General features: G+C 42.9%; 1 protein-coding gene across 18 annotated transcripts in view; it reads left to right on the top strand.

The window, feature by feature from the left end:
* Window positions 1-17,602, top strand: part of SGMS1 (sphingomyelin synthase 1) — a 317,203-nt gene that overhangs the window by 269,804 nt on the left and 29,797 nt on the right. For all 18 annotated transcript variants that reach the window (XM_070470579.1, XM_070470586.1, XM_070470587.1 and 15 more), the window contains one exon: window positions 5,289-6,140. In XM_070470579.1, coding sequence (XP_070326680.1) covers window positions 5,518-6,140 — 623 coding nt within the window. In that variant the 5' untranslated portion in view covers window positions 5,289-5,517. The remainder of the gene's footprint in view (window positions 1-5,288; window positions 6,141-17,602) is intronic.

Raw genomic sequence — 17,602 nt, 5'->3', positions numbered from 1 at the left:
CAAGTTTGATGCAACCCACTCCAGTATTCTTGCCTGGAGAACTTTCCATGGATAGAGGAGCCTGATGGGCTGCAGTCCATGCAGTCACAAAGAGTTGGACACGACTGATCAACTGTAGCACTCAAATTCTGTAGTGTTATGAAATAAAGAGTTTATGTGCAGTTTTTATCCTTCTTTTACATCTTTCCAGTTCTGGGAACTAAGTTTAAAGATTTGAGCTCTGCATTATTTCTCAACTTTTTCCCAGTAAATGGATTCAGGGTAGCATCTCTGGATGATGGTGGTAGTATTAGTTTTCTGAGTCCAGGCTTACATACAGTCTTCTGAGTCTAGATAAGAAAGCACTTTGCCTTTCCCATCTCAGACACAACAGTATGCTATAAATTGACTGTATATGCCCAAGGGGCAGTCACTGTCTCACTTCTCCTACAACCAGTCTCTGGGGTCTCTGAGTAAGTCCTCATCTTTTCGCTGTGGCCTTTGAAGTACTCATTGTGTGCATGCTCATATCCGACTCTATGGACTCTAGCCCACCAGGCTCCCCTGTACATGGAATTTTTCAGGCAAGAATACTGGAGCGGGTTGCCAGTTCCTACTGCAGAGGATCTTCTCAACCCAGGGATCGAACCTGCATCTCTTGTGTTTCCTGCATTAGCGGGTGGATTCTTTACCCCTGTACCACTTGGGAAGCGCCCATAATCTTAGCTTTAGCCAAAAGGCTGGAAAGTACTGAGTAGCTTCCTCATGGTTACTTCCATAGAAATGAGTTTTTTCCTTATCGTGTGATTTCAGTATTAGCTTCAGGAAAGTAACATGTATGCCTTTATTTTCACGCTTCAAATCTTGCTTGAAAAAGAAACTTTCTTTTCTCATGAAATTTGGAAAGATGTGCTTACTACTCTTGTGTCCGAATGATTTGGGCTTTTAAAAATGCCATTTGGAAGTGGCTGCTTCATTTAATAGTAATGAAATGCCACTATGGGCCCCGGTGGGCATTAGAAAGGAAGCAGGACATTCCAAAAAGAACAAGACATATTTCTTGGAGTATTTAATGGCTCTCATTCCATTTACATGATCATCACAGCAGCAGCAGCCCATGTGAGGACAGGTAAGGTAGTTAGTTGTTAATGCCATTTTCCATCAGAAGCTGAGCTTGAAGAGGTTAAAGGATTTTGTCAAGAAGGGAGGTAGCTGGAGCCCTTCCCACCACATCTTGGACACAAGACGGTTAAATTGTATTTCGTGGCATTGATATTAGAGGTGTACAAATTCAGAGAGCAGGGAAGGACTGTGAGGGAGTGGCCCAGAAAGTCCTTGCAGAGAAGGACCTTACAGACTAAGGGAAGAATCTGGACTTGTTGAAGAGTAGATGGAGCAGTCCACGTTGGGGGCGGTGGATCACAGGGACTGTCTTAAGGAGTGAAGAGTTTTTTTGTCCCAGTTAATGAACGGAAGCTATTGGTTTATTTTGCTGTCTCTTTAAGAATTTCACTGGTTATTTCAAACTGCCTGATGGACTTGTTTTTTGCAAGATTAGTGTTCTTTCATTTGGATAGAAGCTTACAGTGCCAGAATGTGTGTGTGGTTTGTGTATGTCATGGCCCTGGATTATCTCCTACAATTTGATATTTTTCTACTTTGAAGAAGATTGTGTTGAGGAGGATATTATCTGACGGTGTTTCCCCATCAAAGAGAGGTGAAAAAATACCTTGTCCTTGGTCTGGTCTTTGTGGTTCTGAGGGGTTTTCCCCTCCTGGTAGACTTCCTGCATTGGGCAAGGGGAGAAATGAAGAACTTGTATATATGAAAAGTCCATGTTCATTTCTCTGAGCCTGAACATTCAATCACTAATTTTTCTTTAGAGTTCTCATAGCCACTTCAAGGTGTTGAGTATTCCCGTGGCTCTATCCTGATTGCTGCAGGATATTTGGGGAGAGGCCCTGGGTCTGATGCCAAGAGATTTCTTTCCTACAGGACCTTCTGCTAGGACTCCCATTGACAGATGTCTTCTTGTCACTCTAGGTAGGTTAGTGGTGATTGAAGCCCCTCTGTAGTGGTTTTTAAGTGGCCAGATGAAACTTTGGTTTCATATTTCTCTCTGGAGGATACCCATCTTATTCTCCTTGACCATTCAAATTGTTTGAAAGCAGTTTTGTGTATCAGTGGCATTTTCAGTAGGTTTACTTTCCATTAAACCATCTACATGTTGCTAGTTGTAAGGGACATTTCCTTGGATACTGAGACAATATTGACTGAGCACCTTTTGGCCCCTTTGAAGTTGAGACGTGTGGATGCTTAAGGTTGTAGCCCTTCCGTGGCCCCTAAGAGTCCCCTGGGGCAGTCTAGACAGACCCTTAAGCATGAGGTGATATGTCAGGAAGGTGCAAAGTGCTGTGAGCTCTCAGAAGAGAACTCTTTTGCAAAGCCTGGACCAGCTGTCAAAGCTCCACCACCATTTGGTTGGTTGTTGTTTAGTCTGGAAAGTTGGGAGTTGGACATACTGTCCATTTTCATACCAGGGTTGTGTTTGAGGGGTTTGGTAGAGACACATTTGATCTTTGAAACCAGAAGGCCTGAGTCCAGGTCTTGTTTGTGCTTGTACCTCCTAGTGGGTCCATTGGGAGCTCGTAGTTACTAGGGAGGAAACAGGATTTAAAGCAGGACAGCCCAGATGAGGTCAGTGTAAGAAATCCTGGTAGAGTTCCTTTACTGGAGGATTTCCAGGTGATTCTGACATACTAATGTGTACTGTTGGCCCTTGGAAGCATAACTCTGCAGTTCCTAGGCTCATTTGGGTTTTTTAAAACTTGGAACATTTTCTCAGATTATTATTCCACAAAGCATACTTAGGGAACACTGTCATTCCTAATTTCTAGCTCTTAAACTTACAAATCTGTGCAAGTTTTTTTTAGTTAACACAACATTCTTTTGAGAAAAGAAGTTAGTCCACAGTTCAACAGTGCATTTTCATCATGAGCTATAGCGAACAGTAGCTATTGGTTATGATATAAAATTTGAGAAAGTAAGAAAATATTATTTTACTTTTAGGCATGTTGACATATAACATTTTAGTTTTATATCTGCAGCATAATTTGTTACTTGTGTATACTACAAATTGATCACCACAGTAAGTCTAGTTATCATCTGTCACTATATAATCGACTCCTCCTCCATCTATTTCACTTACCTCCAACCCTCTCCCCTCTGGTAGCCACCAGTCTCTTGTCTATAAGATTTGTAGTGTTTATTAATTTGTTTTTTAGATTTCACAGATAAGTTATATCATACAGTATTTGTCTTTCTCTGTCTGACTTATTTCACTTAACATAATAACCCTTAGGTTCATACATACTGTGACATACTTGTCACAAAGGGCAAGTGTACACTGTTGGTGGGAATGTAAATTGGTACAGTCACTATGGAAAACAGTGTGGAGGGTCTGAAAAAAATTGAAAAGAGAACTACCATGTGATCCAGCTATTTCACTTCTGATGTTTATCTGAAGAAAACGAAAACACTAATTCACAAAGATATATGCGTATTCCCTTCGTTCATTGTAGCATTATGTATAATACCCAAGGTATGGAAATAATCTAAGTGTCTGTCCATGGATCAATGGATAAAGAAGATTTGTGTGTGTATGTGTGTGCGTGTGTACACACACAGTGGAGTACTCCTCAGTCGTAGAAAACAGAAACAGTGCTGGATTGTATATCCTCAACTTTCATGTACGGATTTTAAAGTACTGACAGCAACCCTGTGAAGGAGATATTTGATCATGGCCGTTTTGCAGATTAGTAAGCTGAAGTTCAAATAGTAGGCTATGCATGGAGATGCTGAAAGTCAAGCTATGGTCTGCCTTTCGCCAAAGGCCACATTTCATTAACCACAATGTTTTGTTATAGAGCTCAGTCTTTTATTTTTAACTTCTCTTGCTTTTTTAAAATTTTAAATGATTATTACAAAATTAATATATATTTACTAAAGATAAGTAGGTGAGAGAGAAGTAGAAAATGCCCCCCAAGCCCATCATCAAGTAGAATTTCAGTCAGTATGTGATTTCTTTCCCGGTGTTTTGTGCAATGTTATGTTCATTAACCATAATTGTGGTTAAATATATGTATGTACAACATATATACATTTTTATACTCTCTTTAAATATATAATTTTGAATCTCCCCTACAGATGTGCATTTTGGTTATTGCCACAACACTGATAAAGCACACTGAACCAGGACTTGGAAACTTAGCTTGTAGCTCTTTTATACAAGCTGCCGCTTGACTGTGGGCAGGTTCATTGACCTTCCTGGAACTAAGTTTCCTTGAGGATAAGTGAGGGAGTTGGATCAGATCACTGGTTTTGAAGCTGTGGTTTTCCACAAAGTCTCCTGGGGGCTAGGGGTGAAGATGTCATCAGAGCAGAGAGGACCCTGGCCCTTTACTCCAATCTGTTTTCATTCAGGCATCCACTCTTATACCTCTTTTATAGATTTGGAGTCCAAGCATATTTGCAAAGAGGAACTCACTGATTTTTTTGTGGAAGAGTATAAAATTGTTGGACCTGATGATCCTGAGGCTCGACACTTCTATGATTCTCTTTTATGATGTCTGTTAAGTTCTGTGTGCTCTGCACATTTAGAACATTTCTTCACCAATCTACACTAATCTCAAGCAGTAGATTAAGCAGATTGCTGCAGTCTTTCAGCTGATCTCAGGAACCACATAATAAGCACAAAAATAATCCCTGATCAGTGCTGAGCAATGTTCAAAGCACTGTTGAATTGTTTCTTAGCAAACTTACCACTGTCTTTGACTTGATCCATCTCAGGTCCAATTTAATGACTCTTTTGGGAAATACTAACCAGGTAGTCCCACTCCAGTACTCTTGCCTGGAAAATCCCATAGATGGAGGAGCCTGGTAGGCTGCAGTCCATGGGGTCACTAAGAGTCGGACACGACTGAGCGACTACACTTTCACTTTTCACTTTCACTCATTGGAGAAGGAAATGGCAACCCACTCCAGTACTCTTGCCTGGAGAATCCCAGGGATGGCGGAGCCTGGTGGGCTGCTGTCTATGGGGTCGCACAGAGCTGGACACAATTGAAGTGACTTAGCAGCAGCAGCAGCAGCCAGGTAGTCATTGGTTCCTTAAAACTAATATATGTTTGAAAACAATGGACTCCACCAATAACTGGTTTTCCGCTTTCCTTATGCATGTGAAGGTTATGAATCTTGAGGGATTAATTTGAAAGTCCCAGTAGCTTGACTTGTTTCTCTTGCCTCCACAGAAGGAAGAATCTTCTTCAGAAATGAGGTGAATTAATGCTCGGGCTCTCAAGAACCCTGGACAGATACATGAGGTGTTTAAAACCTGCCCTGACCATCTCGCCACACAGCTCCGTTATGAGGCCTGACAGGATGAACGCAGCGTGGAGGGACAGCATCCTGCCCTGTCGGAGCGGTGACTGCTGACCCGCTGGGAGCAAGCAGGAGGTCCTCATATTGTCTGCCAGCACAATGAAGGAAGTGGTCTACTGGTCACCCGAGAAGGTGGCAGACTGGCTGCAGGAGAATGCTATGCCAGAGTACTGTGAGCCTCTGGAACATTTCACGGGCCGGGACTTGATCAGCCTCACCCAGGAGGATTTCACGAAACCCCCGCTGTGCCTAGTCACCTCTGACAACGGGCAGCGGCTCTTGCACATGATAGAGACCCTGAAGATGGAGCACCACTTGGAAGCACACAAGAATGGCCACGCCAACGGGCACCTCAGCATTGGCACCGGCGGCCCCGCCCCTCACGGCAGCTTCAGCATCAAGGTCAAACCCAACGGGATGCCCAATGGGTACAGGAAGGAAATGATCAAGATCCCCATGCCAGAACCGGAACGCTCCCAGTACCCCATGGAGTGGGGCAAGACTTTCCTGGCCTTTCTTTATGCACTTTCATGCTTTGTTCTCACCACAGTGATGATCTCGGTCGTCCATGAACGAGTACCTCCCAAGGAGGTGCAGCCTCCACTACCGGACACGTTTTTTGACCATTTTAACCGGGTGCAGTGGGCCTTTTCTATTTGTGAAATTAACGGCATGATCCTTGTGGGACTCTGGTTAATTCAGTGGCTGCTCCTAAAGTACAAGTAAGTAAAGCGCAAGTCTGCAGTTTCAGGGATTGGGAGGTGGCACGGCAGAGGTGTAATATTCATTATTGGGAAACGAAGTTGATCAAGCAGTAGGAATCAAAGCACATTTCTTTCTTTCTGTCTTTCTTTTTTAAACCGCATAGTCTGTTAAACCAACCAAAGCTCTGGCAGCTTTAAGAAAGTGCTGTTTTGTACCAGATTCATACAGAGTGATGAGCAGGATTGTTAAAGATGAGGTTTTTCTGTTTTCACATCACAGGAAGGAAAACCCTCAGACATCTTCAGAGAGTACAGGCTATTAAACCATAGAAAACTACCCAGTCTTGGTGTGTTTAACCCATCAGAATCAATGGTTGACAGTTGGCCTGTGGTCTATGAATGGCCCTATAGCTTTTTCCACACAGAATCAGATATCTGAACCTTAGTAATAAGTATCTGAAGATGCTTCACACATAGAATTCAGAACAGCTAGTCCAGAGTGACATGATCTAGTGGAGAGTGATACCCACTTTAGGTGGGATGTGGATGAACCTGCATGGCTTTCCACCTTTCTTTGGAACGTAAGGCATTTAGAACAGTATTCCATTCAAGTTTCTCAGGATTTTAAATAGTCATCTCCTTTTAGTTTCAGGTGAATCCAAAGTGGCTTTCATGTCCCAGGCTCTAAACTCAATGCAGCAAAGTTGTTTGCTTGAGTTGCATATAGCAAACTGAACACATACTTTGCCCTCCTCACGGGTGTCTGATTTTTCCATTAGCAGAACATCTTTATAGCTTCCACGCATGGGAGTTGGAAATTGGTTTGCTAAGGAACTGAGTTTCTCTCTGGTAGACTATGTTGCATGACCCACAGTGTGGTTGAATACTAAGGAAATCATCTTAAATAAAGAAAACAAAATGCAGACTGAGAATTTATGTCGAACTTTAATGGAAATTATCAGTTTTTTCTTGTGTGTTTTATTAAGTCTGTGTTTTCTTCCCTTATAAATTAGATATCTACAAGTGGAAATAAAAGTAACTCCTGAGTCTTAGCCAGTAAAGGACTATCTTTATGTTGTATATAGGAAGCTATTTAAGTAGCCAGTTTTTATCTGGGGGCTGGTTTGGCTATCCCAAGTTTAAGCAGGGAAGCCTGGTGTGCCACAGTCCGTTGGGTTGCACAGAGTTGGACATGACTGAATGACTGGAAAACAACAACAGAGTTTAAGTTAAATTTGATACAGGTGCAACGGTCTGGGATGCGTTTGAGTTGGTGGAAGAAAGACTGTTTCTTGTGTGCTTTAGTTTTAAGAGGCTGAATAAATAAGAATAGGCCATAGAAATATGAGATGCTCAAATATACTAATTACATTCTTCTGACTGTCAGATTTCAGTTCTGCTTTGACTTTCAAAATTTTTTCCCTAGAAGCTCATTAGGGGAAAAAAAATTAATGTTTGTATATTTTCCCTTAACAAAGGCAAGGTCAACTCAAAATTAGGTTTACTGGGGTCTTCCTGATTTTTGTTGTTTTGTTTATATGAGTTTGTTTTCTGGATTTTATCAAAATTCTTAACATGCCAGCTAATAATTTACTGCCCAGAACAGAACACTTATGTACTTGTGTGTATCCATCAAAACCTTTCACAGAACTGTGACTTTTGAATAGTTTTATTCTTGTTCTAAGAAATGTACTAACCACAGGGATAATTTCTTTAAAGTATATTACTATTTGTATTTCTTTCAGCAGGGACTTTTCATCAAATCTGTTTCTCTTGAAGCTTTCTGATTTTGTGTTTTACTGGTATTTGTTACTAATACTGTAGTCATTTGTATATTTAAATTGTTCTACAGCCGTAAATCAGTTAATTCATGCCTGGGGCAAAATTAACCCAAGGCTGGGACACAGGCAGCCTGGGCTCCAGTCCCAGCCATGTGCTAGCATGCTGGATAGAGTGGATGAATCTCCAAATCTCAGGAGCTTTGGTTTGCTCACAGATACAATAAAGACCTCTCAGTCTAGATGATTTCTGTTGCACTATACCACTGTGTTGTATTTGATTACAAACTCACTGAATGAGCCCGTTGCATTTGAGTGTTATTAGCTGCAGAGCATTTGCAGTTCAGAATATGTCCAACTTTAAAGGTTCTTTAAAGTCCTCTCTCTGGTTTCCACATTGGCAGGATAACCCAGTTGTTTTCATGAGCGTCTTCAGCATCCCCACCCCTGTCCTACTACTGGGGCACATCCCTAGCTTCCCATCTCCCTCCTTGAGACCTCTCTGGAGTGTGTGTGGCACACCAGACCTGGGAAAGGCAGGAAGAAAGACAGAGGTGGACACACCCAGCAGTGGCTATTAATGAGCTCCCTTTCCCTGGCCCTCGTAAAGGTGGAACTGCTTCCTAGTGCAGAGAGACACCCTTTTTCCAGTTATTTGGCTGTGGCAGTGTAGCAGTCTGTGGCGCTGTAGCAGTCTGTTATTCAGCATGTTGGGAAAATGGATCCTTCTGGCTATGAAATATTCTATTTAAAAGCAGTAACCCTCTCATTTTTTCTGTGCTCAACTCTTCTGACACTTGACCCCTCTCCCTAGCCTCCACTCAAACTCAACTTTTCTAAAATCAGATTTATCATCTTTTTCTTTCAACTTCTTCCTTCTATGTAGGCAGTGGCATTTCCTAGAAACCTACAACTTCTCAGTTCCTTTCATGTAAATAGTCACTAAGTTCTGTCAATTCTAATTGCAGTTTCATTACCTCTTTTCATTCCTACCTGGTGATGTATAGTGAGTGCTCAGATGGAGGCCCAGTTCCCTAGCCTGAAGCTCAAGGTCCTTCCTAATCTGGCCCCAGGCTGTTCGACCTCATCTGTTTCTTCTCTACTCAGCGGTTTCCCTCGAAGCCTCCAAGCTCATGTCACATTCCATTCTATTCTTCCTGTGTGTGTGTGTCTCCTTGACTGCTAGACTTAAGTTCCCCAAAGGAAAAGACCAGATCCTATTTGTCATTCATCTTGGTATCCCACTACCTCATCTAAAGTCTGGCGCATAGAAAGTGCTTGTTTAAAATTCATTTGCTGAGACCCTTGTGTATGCCAGGCACTGTGGTAGACCTTGGGGCTGCTGCAGTGCTCAGAGGCCCCTGATGCTCACACGGAGCTTGTATTCTCACCAGGGTGAAACAGTTTGTGAACAAATGAATATATACTACCAGGTGGGTAAGAGAAAAGGAGAAAAATAAAGCAGTCTAAAAGGTTAGCAAGTTTTGGAGACAGTGGGGAGGGAGTGGTATTTTATTTTATTTTATTTTTATTTATTTATTTATTTATTTATTTATTTTTATTAGTTGGAGGCTAATTACTTTAGATTATTTTAGATCAAGTATTTAGAAAAGGCCTCTAATGAGGTGACCGTTAAATAGACACCTGAATCAAATGAGGGGGATACCAGTTGGTGTTGCGGGCAGGAGCAGTCCCGGTAGGAGACACAGCAAGTGCAGAGTCTCTGAGGTTTACCTGGGGAAAAGCCACAGGCCAAGAAAACTGGGAGAAAATGGCCATACAGAGTCAGGGAGGTGTGGGCAGCATATGGGTCAGGGAAAAAGAGGCAGATTTTTGATCCAGGTGTAATGATAAGTCACTAGGGAAGAATGATGTGGACAGATTTGTATTTTAAAAGAAGCACTCTGGCTGCAGTGGAGAGAACAGGTCAGCGAGACTGGAAGCAGGGGGATGGGTTAGGATGTTATTGCAAATGGTCCAGCTGGGAGATGACCATGAGGTAGACTCATGTTTGGCCAATGAATACATTTGGTGCTGGGATGGTGGGAAGGGACAAACTCTTTCGAGAAGCCATGGCTTCTGTTACATTTAGAGCTCCGTATCATTTATAGCCACAGGGCTGTGTTCCGTTACAGAGACTCACATAAGGTTTTTGGGTCTGTCTCTGAATCTCTGAATTTTATATGAAATTTAATGAGGAATGAATCATAGATTGAGACTGAATTCACTTATTTGGGAGCTCTCACAGCTTTGCTGGAATATATTTTATTTCAGAGCAAAGTTGGGTGATGTGTATACTCTGATATTTGTTTTCTGTCATGGCTGCTTTTGGATCAGATCCTTGCCTGCAGGGCTTCCCAGATGGTGCAGTGGTAAAGAATCTACCTGCTAACGCAGGAGACATAAGAGACAAAGACTGTGGTTCAGTCCCGGGTCGGGAAGATCCCCTGGAGGAGGAAATGGCAACCCACTCCAGTATTCTTGCCTGGAGAATCCCATGGACGGAGGAGCCTGGTGGGCTACAGTCCATGGGCTCTGAAAGGGTCGGTCAGACATGATGAGCAACTGAGCACACACATTTGCCTACAAGGAGTAGCACTAGTCATTTGGGGGGTGGGAGCGGATGGTATAAAGATGAATTAAATATTGCAGGATGTGTTGGTCCACTGGTGGTGAAAAGATTTGAAGAAAGAAAAAAAAGGAGCCACGGGATACTTGGGACATGAAGTGGAGTTGAAAGAACTTTGTGGTTGAGCATTTGGGGCATGGAGTAGAATATTCTGGCATAAACCATTGTGTAACATTATGGAGAGAATGGTCACCACATAGGTTCTTTGAAAATTGATCTCAGGCCAAAAGGGAAGGAACTGGAGAAAGAAATGGTATTGGTCAATCCTGCCTTAAGACTTGATGTCTCTATTCAGAACTGTTTCTCAGGGTTTCATTGATCCCGCAGGAAGGAACAAGTACAGGTTTCCAGCATGGCTTCCCAGGATTACACTCTGAGAACACTGCAGTGGATTTTTAGGTGTTTGGTGTTGGGGAAGACTCTTGAGAGTCCCTTGGACTGCAAGGAGCCAGCCAGTCCATCCTAAAGGTCAGTCCTGGGTATTCATTGGAAGGACTGATGCTGAAGCTGAAACTCCAATACTTTGGCTACCTGATGCCAAGAGCTGACTCATTTGAAAAGACCCTGATGCTGGGAAAGATTGAAGGCAGGAGGAGAAGGGGACAATAGAGAATGAGATGGTTGGATGGCATCACCAACTCGATGGACATGGGTTTGGGTGGACTCCGGGAGTCGGTGATGGACAGGGAGGCCTGGCGGCTGCGGTTCATGGAGCCACAAAGAGTCGGACACGACTGAGCGACTGAACTGGGGCAGCAGTGTGTTTTTTATGTTCAGAGACCGCTTTGGAAAAGACTTACTTCATGTTTTGTCCTTTGATAACATGCCCTGAGTTTGGAGGCCTTATTTGTTAGGAGGGTGTCTGCAGCATTTGCCTCTCTCCTGTGGATGGAATCTAATTTCCAAGGACATAATCCTTGTGCTGATTGGCAGCTGCTGCTCTCAGATGCTAATTTAATGTTTTTGTTTGTTTTGTGTTTTATTCAGTAAAGAAGATTTGTCAGCATGTATCTTTCATTTCACCCCAGTTTAATTCCATCAGTGTCTGTTTTCACATTAAGTTGATTGGTTTAAAGTACTTATCTCTTTCATCTTCTAATCCTCAAAGTAGTCTATGACCACAGTTATTGTCAACATTTTTAAAATTTGTTTTCAAGTCTTTGATGATTGTGATTAAGTAAAGTTCTTAAAAGCTGTTGATGTAGAGCATTTAATGTGAAGGAATTCCCTCCAATAATGTTTATTTTTCAAGTTTTAGAAGAGCCTTTTTTAAAAAAGGCCATTTCACTTTATTAGAAATCAGTGGTGCCCTGTGGGCCGCTAGGCTGGTCTCCAAATGGAACTTCAGGGCATCTTTACATTTAGTAGTTTATTAAGAATTATTAAGATTAGTGCTAGAGATATAGCACTGAGCAAAACAAAGCCTCACAGAAGCAAAGCTACGTAGTTATCTTCTGGGAGTTTTTCTGCGTTCTCACAGTAACATCTCAGGTTTTAAAGTGTGGGTTGTCCCAGACTGTCCTAAAGTACAAAAGTCATGAGGACAAAAATTCCCTCCTGCTGTTGCAGCTGTGGGGGCACCTAGTGCATTATTTAATCAACTGATAAACCATTATATTCCTCTCCAGCCATAAAGCAAGATAGGAGCTCAGAAGTCATCATTTCCCTGCCTTGCTTCTCTCTCTACACATGTACCTACATCTATTATATACTTACTCAAAGTCTCTATTCTTCTGTTCCTTTCCATCCATGTTGTCGAAAATCATTATCGCCCCGTTCACATGGCACATTCCAAACATTTGAGTAACAGGATTTTTTTTTCCCTTACATGCGTTGTGTTATTTGATCCAGTCAGCTCTTAAAATAAGTACTGTTGTCTTGTCTCTGTGAAGATAACTATGACACAGAAAAGATGCTGACTTGCCCAAGATCCCACACAGAATATTTAGAAAATTGAAAGTTTTTCAGTGTATGTCCACTGAAATGTCCTGGGGAAATGTATTTTCTTAGCAGATATAGTACCATTGATTCGACAAGCAGAGGACAGGTAGAATGAAAACAGATAAGTCCTGCGTTGAATAATAAGGTTTATACATTGCATACAAACCAGGAGACATTCCTACTTGCCCCAGGATTGGACCTGCCAAGCCTGCAGGCCAGCCTGTCTTGCTGGCCCACCGTAGTTCGTGGAAGTGTACTGAGTTCTGTCCCAGCTGACTGCTGTCCTCTCACCTGCCAGGTATGGTGTGGTCCCTGTTCACCACGGGTCTAGGAAACCCCCGGTGCCACCCATTGCAGTAACGCTTTTCCACTGCAGACCACCAATCAGGAGTGCCCAACCTTGTTCTTTTATTTTATTCAGTTTTAATTGGAGGGTAATTTGCTTTACAATATTGTGTTGGTTTCTTCCATGCATCAACATGAATCAGCCGTAGGTATGTGTATGTCCTGTCCCTCTTGAACCTCCCTCCCACCTCCCACCCCACACCACCCCTCGAGGTTGTCACAGAGCACCAAGTCGAGCTCCCTGCATCCTGCAGCAAATTCCCACTGGCTGTCTATTTTACACTTGGTAATGTGTGTGTTTCCATGCTACTCTCTCGATTTGTCCTACCCTCTGCTTCCCCTGCTGTGTCCATAAATCTGTCCTCTCTGTCTGCATCTCCGTCGTTGCCTTGCAAATAGGTTCTTCTTCTCCTTGCTGTTTCTAGCCAGTTTTCTCACCTTGAGTCTGACCCCATTGTCCATCTGGGCTGCAGGGCCTGGGCTGAGGTCCTATTTTCATTCTGGGGACCTTTCCTGTCCCATTATCTTCCTGTGTAATCTGGACCTCCCAGGTGTTTGCCGGCTTCTGCTCCACCTCCCTGGGAACGGGGGAGAACAGCCACTCTAAGCCCTCAATGATGGGTTTGCTGCCAGGCTCTGTCTCACTTCTCATCCTCACATTAGCGAACGGGTGGTCTTACCTGCTTTCACCTTTCTTTTACCAGTTTCAGTCTCAAGACCTAAGTATTAGCCTGAACTCTAGGAGTTGTCAGGAAACTAAATTCAGTAAGCCCAGCAACTTAGGTTTTAAGTTAGCATAAGTATTATGAGTGGCTTTTTAAACTGAGAGGATAAAAGGGAGAGAGAGAAAAAAAAAATACAGAGATGTGCAATAAATTATAGTTTTCATGAGTTAGTTTTTATTTATGACACTAAAGAAGCTAAGTTTATAGGCAGATTAGAAGGTAAAAATAAACATAAAGGAAAAATTTACTGATGGCGCCTAAGATAAATAATGCTAACATCTGATTTCATTTTTGGTTTAATATTTTCCTGTATGCTCATATATGTGTAATCTGTACATATGCGTATTTTTAGTACCATATTTGCCTTGTATTTTGCAACGTGCCTAGGGCTCATCTCTGACCCTTTCTCTTAAAAAATCATCATGGATGTCTAAGTATTCATGATCTTATTTAGAAGTCACTGCATCTGTCCCTTCCAACCTGTTTGTATAAGGGCAATGGCGGTTAAGCACAAGTTATATTGTAAATCTTAGTTTAAGATCATCTTAACCCTGCAGGCACCTTTTGACTGGAGGTGAGTTTGGTCAGGTTACTTAACTACTTGTAGTAGCATTGTTTCCTCATCTACAGAATGGGAACAATAAAAATAGTGTCTGTCTCAGCGGTGTTGTGCCGATGGAGTGAGATATATGTATGGAGGAATTAGCCGAGTCCTTGGCGTCCCAGGTCCTGTGCCTGCCCCGCCCCCATCCCCATCTTATGCTCCGTCGGTCAGTGCATCCGACTCTGCCGCCCCATGGACTGTAGCCCACCAGCCTCCTCTGTTCACTGGATTTTCCTGGCAAGGATACTGGAGTGGGTAGCCATTTTCTCCTCCAGGGAATCTTCCCGACTCAGGGATTGAACCCACATCTCTCGCGTCTCCTGCATCTGCAGGCTTATTCTTTACCCCTAGCACCACTCGGGAACAGTGTGTCTGTCTTTCCCCGACTCTCAGGCCAAATGCCTCGGTTTTGTTACTGATCACCGCTTCCACGCCACATCTGGTCTTCATCCCACCACTTCTCACCGCCTTGCCGCCCTGCGTGTCACTGGTGGCATCTCCTCCCAGTCTGCTTCCATCCTGGCTTCCCTGACGTCCCTTGTCAGTTCCGCAGACAGAATGTGTAACTTCACGAGCGAGTGGGTGTGTCGCTCTTCTCTCACCTGATTACAGCTGTTAGGTTGGAGGTGACCAAGGAGGTCCTCCAGACTGCACGTCCCCATGTCCTCCTCCTCCCTGCCCCTCCTGCTAGTCCCCAGCGCCCTCACATACTGACCTCTGTTTAGAATCTTCTCCCACAGAAGGCGGTGGGGCAGGGGGGTCAGGGTGGGGGGCTAGACAAATGTATACCTGTAGCCGATTCATGTTGAGATATGACAGAAACCAATACAACATTGTAAAGCAACTACCCTCCAGTGAAAATGAATAAAAGAGAAAAAAAAAGAATCTTCTCCCACAGATATCCTCATGGTTAACTCTCCTCCCATGTAGGGACATTCTCTGATCAACTTACCCCCAAACTGTAACCTCCTATCCCCCAGTGACACTCTTGCTTAATTTTACCCTTTAAACTTTTTCCAGCATGCTCTATATTTTACTTACATGTTTATTGTCTGCTTCCTTTCCTAGAATATAGGTACCACAAGGCAAGCTTTTTGTCCATTCAGTTCACTGCTATGTTTCCAGAATAAGGTCTAGCACATACACGTGTTCATTAGGAGAGTAGATAAATAATAACAGCAGCTAACATTTATTGCGTATTGCACTGTGCTGACTACTGTGCCTAGAATTTAATAAATGTTAGCCATTGCTGGTGATGTATGTGCTTATTATGTTTCTAGAAACCAACCCCCTGATAAAGTGAAAGTGTTACTTTTAAGGGTGATCCATGAGCTTAAGGGCAAACATTAATTGTTGAGTTCAGCCAGCTGTAACTGAACAAACATTAAGAATGTGATTCAGGTTGGGTAAGTTTTGATGAAGGAAAAGAATGAGAAAAGATCTACATGTACGTAATACATATTTGCATTATGTGTACACACTCATGGGCTTCCTAGGTGGTTCAGTGGTAAAGAATTCACCTGCCAGTGCAGGAGATGCAAGAGACTTGGGTTCAATCCCTGGGTCAGAAAGATCCCCTGGAGGAGGAAATGGCAACCCACTCCAGTATTCTTGCCTGGGAAATCCCATGGACAGAGGAGCCTGGTAGGCTACAGTCCATGTGGTCACAGAGAGTCAAACATGACTGAGCATGCATACACACACAAACACATATATTTGTATTATACACATGTATGTATGTATGCACACATACTATTTTTGCTAATAGCCTAAAATACTAACAAGAAAGGTAACTTCTTTTGTTTGATACATATATGTGCTGCGGTTTCTGGAGGAGGCTTGATTTTGATTCCTTTTAACTCTCTCACATAGACTATATAATCTTAGAGGGTAATATTTTTTCTTTATCTCATGTTACAATCTGTATTTAACTCAGGAAATAATTTTTTAAGGTGGCTTTAGTGCAGGCAGTTTTATCATCTGATCTGTTCTTTACAGACTCCCTAAACCAGTACAGATCATTTTCTAAATTTAATCAACTGTTGCATTATTTTGCAGATCTTTTACATGAGGCTTAGAAAAAAATAAGTCGGTACCTTTTTTTTTTTTTAACTTGACAGCTTTGTTAGTGAAAACAGCAGCTAATCGAAAGTATTATTGTTGTTTAGTCGTTAAGTTGTGCCTGACTCTTTGGGGACCCACAGACTGTCACACCGCGTGCCCCCGCCCCCCCAACCCACACCGGCAGGCTCCTCTGTTCCTGGGATTTCCCGGCCAAGAATGCTGGAGTAGGCTGCCATTTCCATCTCCGGGGGATCTTCCTGACCCAGGGATCTAACCCACATCTCCTTCATTGATAGGCGGATTCTTTGCCGGGAGTCAACAGGGAAGTCCAGTTGAAAAGATAAAGACTTGGTTTTTGTTGTGGCGCTTTCTTGACTGACTCTCTGGCCCCAGACTAGGTAGTCTTTGCATCTTAATTCTTCCTTCTGTAAAATGGGATGATAGTATATGCTGAACAGTAATGTGGTTAAAATAATTAATAGCAAAATTGCAAAGGTCTCTTTGAGTTGGACTTCTGTGAGGTGGACTGTGCTGTAGAGACTCGTTCCTGGGCTGGGTGCGCACTTCCATCTTTCTGGTTCGCAGACTGCCATCCTCTTGTGTACACACTGGGAAATAGTCAACGAGTTCTAGATCTCCCCGGAGAGCATGTATTTTTACTTCTCTGTTTATTCTATTTTCATTCTATAGCACTTATTCTTTCCTTTTTGTTTTACAACCCTTTCCTTGAAACTTCCCTTCTTAAAGTATAGAGTTAAGCACTGGGTTTTCATGATCCACCATCTGGAGAATTGTGACCCCTGTGATGGGTAGAAAGGCCAGAAGCGACAGCGAGGAGACAGCAGGCGAGGGAGAAAGATGGCAGGACCCACAGCCCTACTTGGATGAGCGCAGCCATCTTGACAACGGCTGTCAATTAAAATGTAGAAACGATGCAGAGTGAAGGACTGGTGAGCATCAGGAGAGGTTATTTCCCGCAGATGAATGAAGGAGGTTAAAGGACAAATATTTGTGGGAAGAGGCAGGAAAGCACTATCAGAAGTAGTAAAAAGTGAAGCTCAAAAGCACAGAACTGCAGGAGGTTGCCCGTGTTACGGGCACCATCATAAGTCTGACTAGTACTAAGACATAAGTAAGGAGCGGCTTTCTTTAAGAGCTTTCTCTGAGAGAAAGAATGTGGGCCTCTGTTGATAATGGTAATGCCAATCTCACTATTAAAAAATACCATAAATTAGAAACCAGGTTCTGAAGTGATGTGGAGAATGAAGTGGCTCTCTCCAGTTGGGAACTTGTGGGAAGCTGCACGCAGAGCTGGTATGCGAGGTAGGTGGTTGGGGTAACAGGAAAAACCAGGCAAAGAGATTTGCTGGCAAAAGCAAGAAACTTGGTGAGTG

This window comes from Odocoileus virginianus, chromosome 7, assembly GCF_023699985.2.
Source record: "Odocoileus virginianus isolate 20LAN1187 ecotype Illinois chromosome 7, Ovbor_1.2, whole genome shotgun sequence".
NCBI classification, from domain to species: Eukaryota; Metazoa; Chordata; class Mammalia; order Artiodactyla; family Cervidae; genus Odocoileus; species Odocoileus virginianus.
The sequence above is the reverse complement of the archived record's forward strand: the minus strand, read 5'-3'. Positions and strand labels throughout refer to the sequence as shown.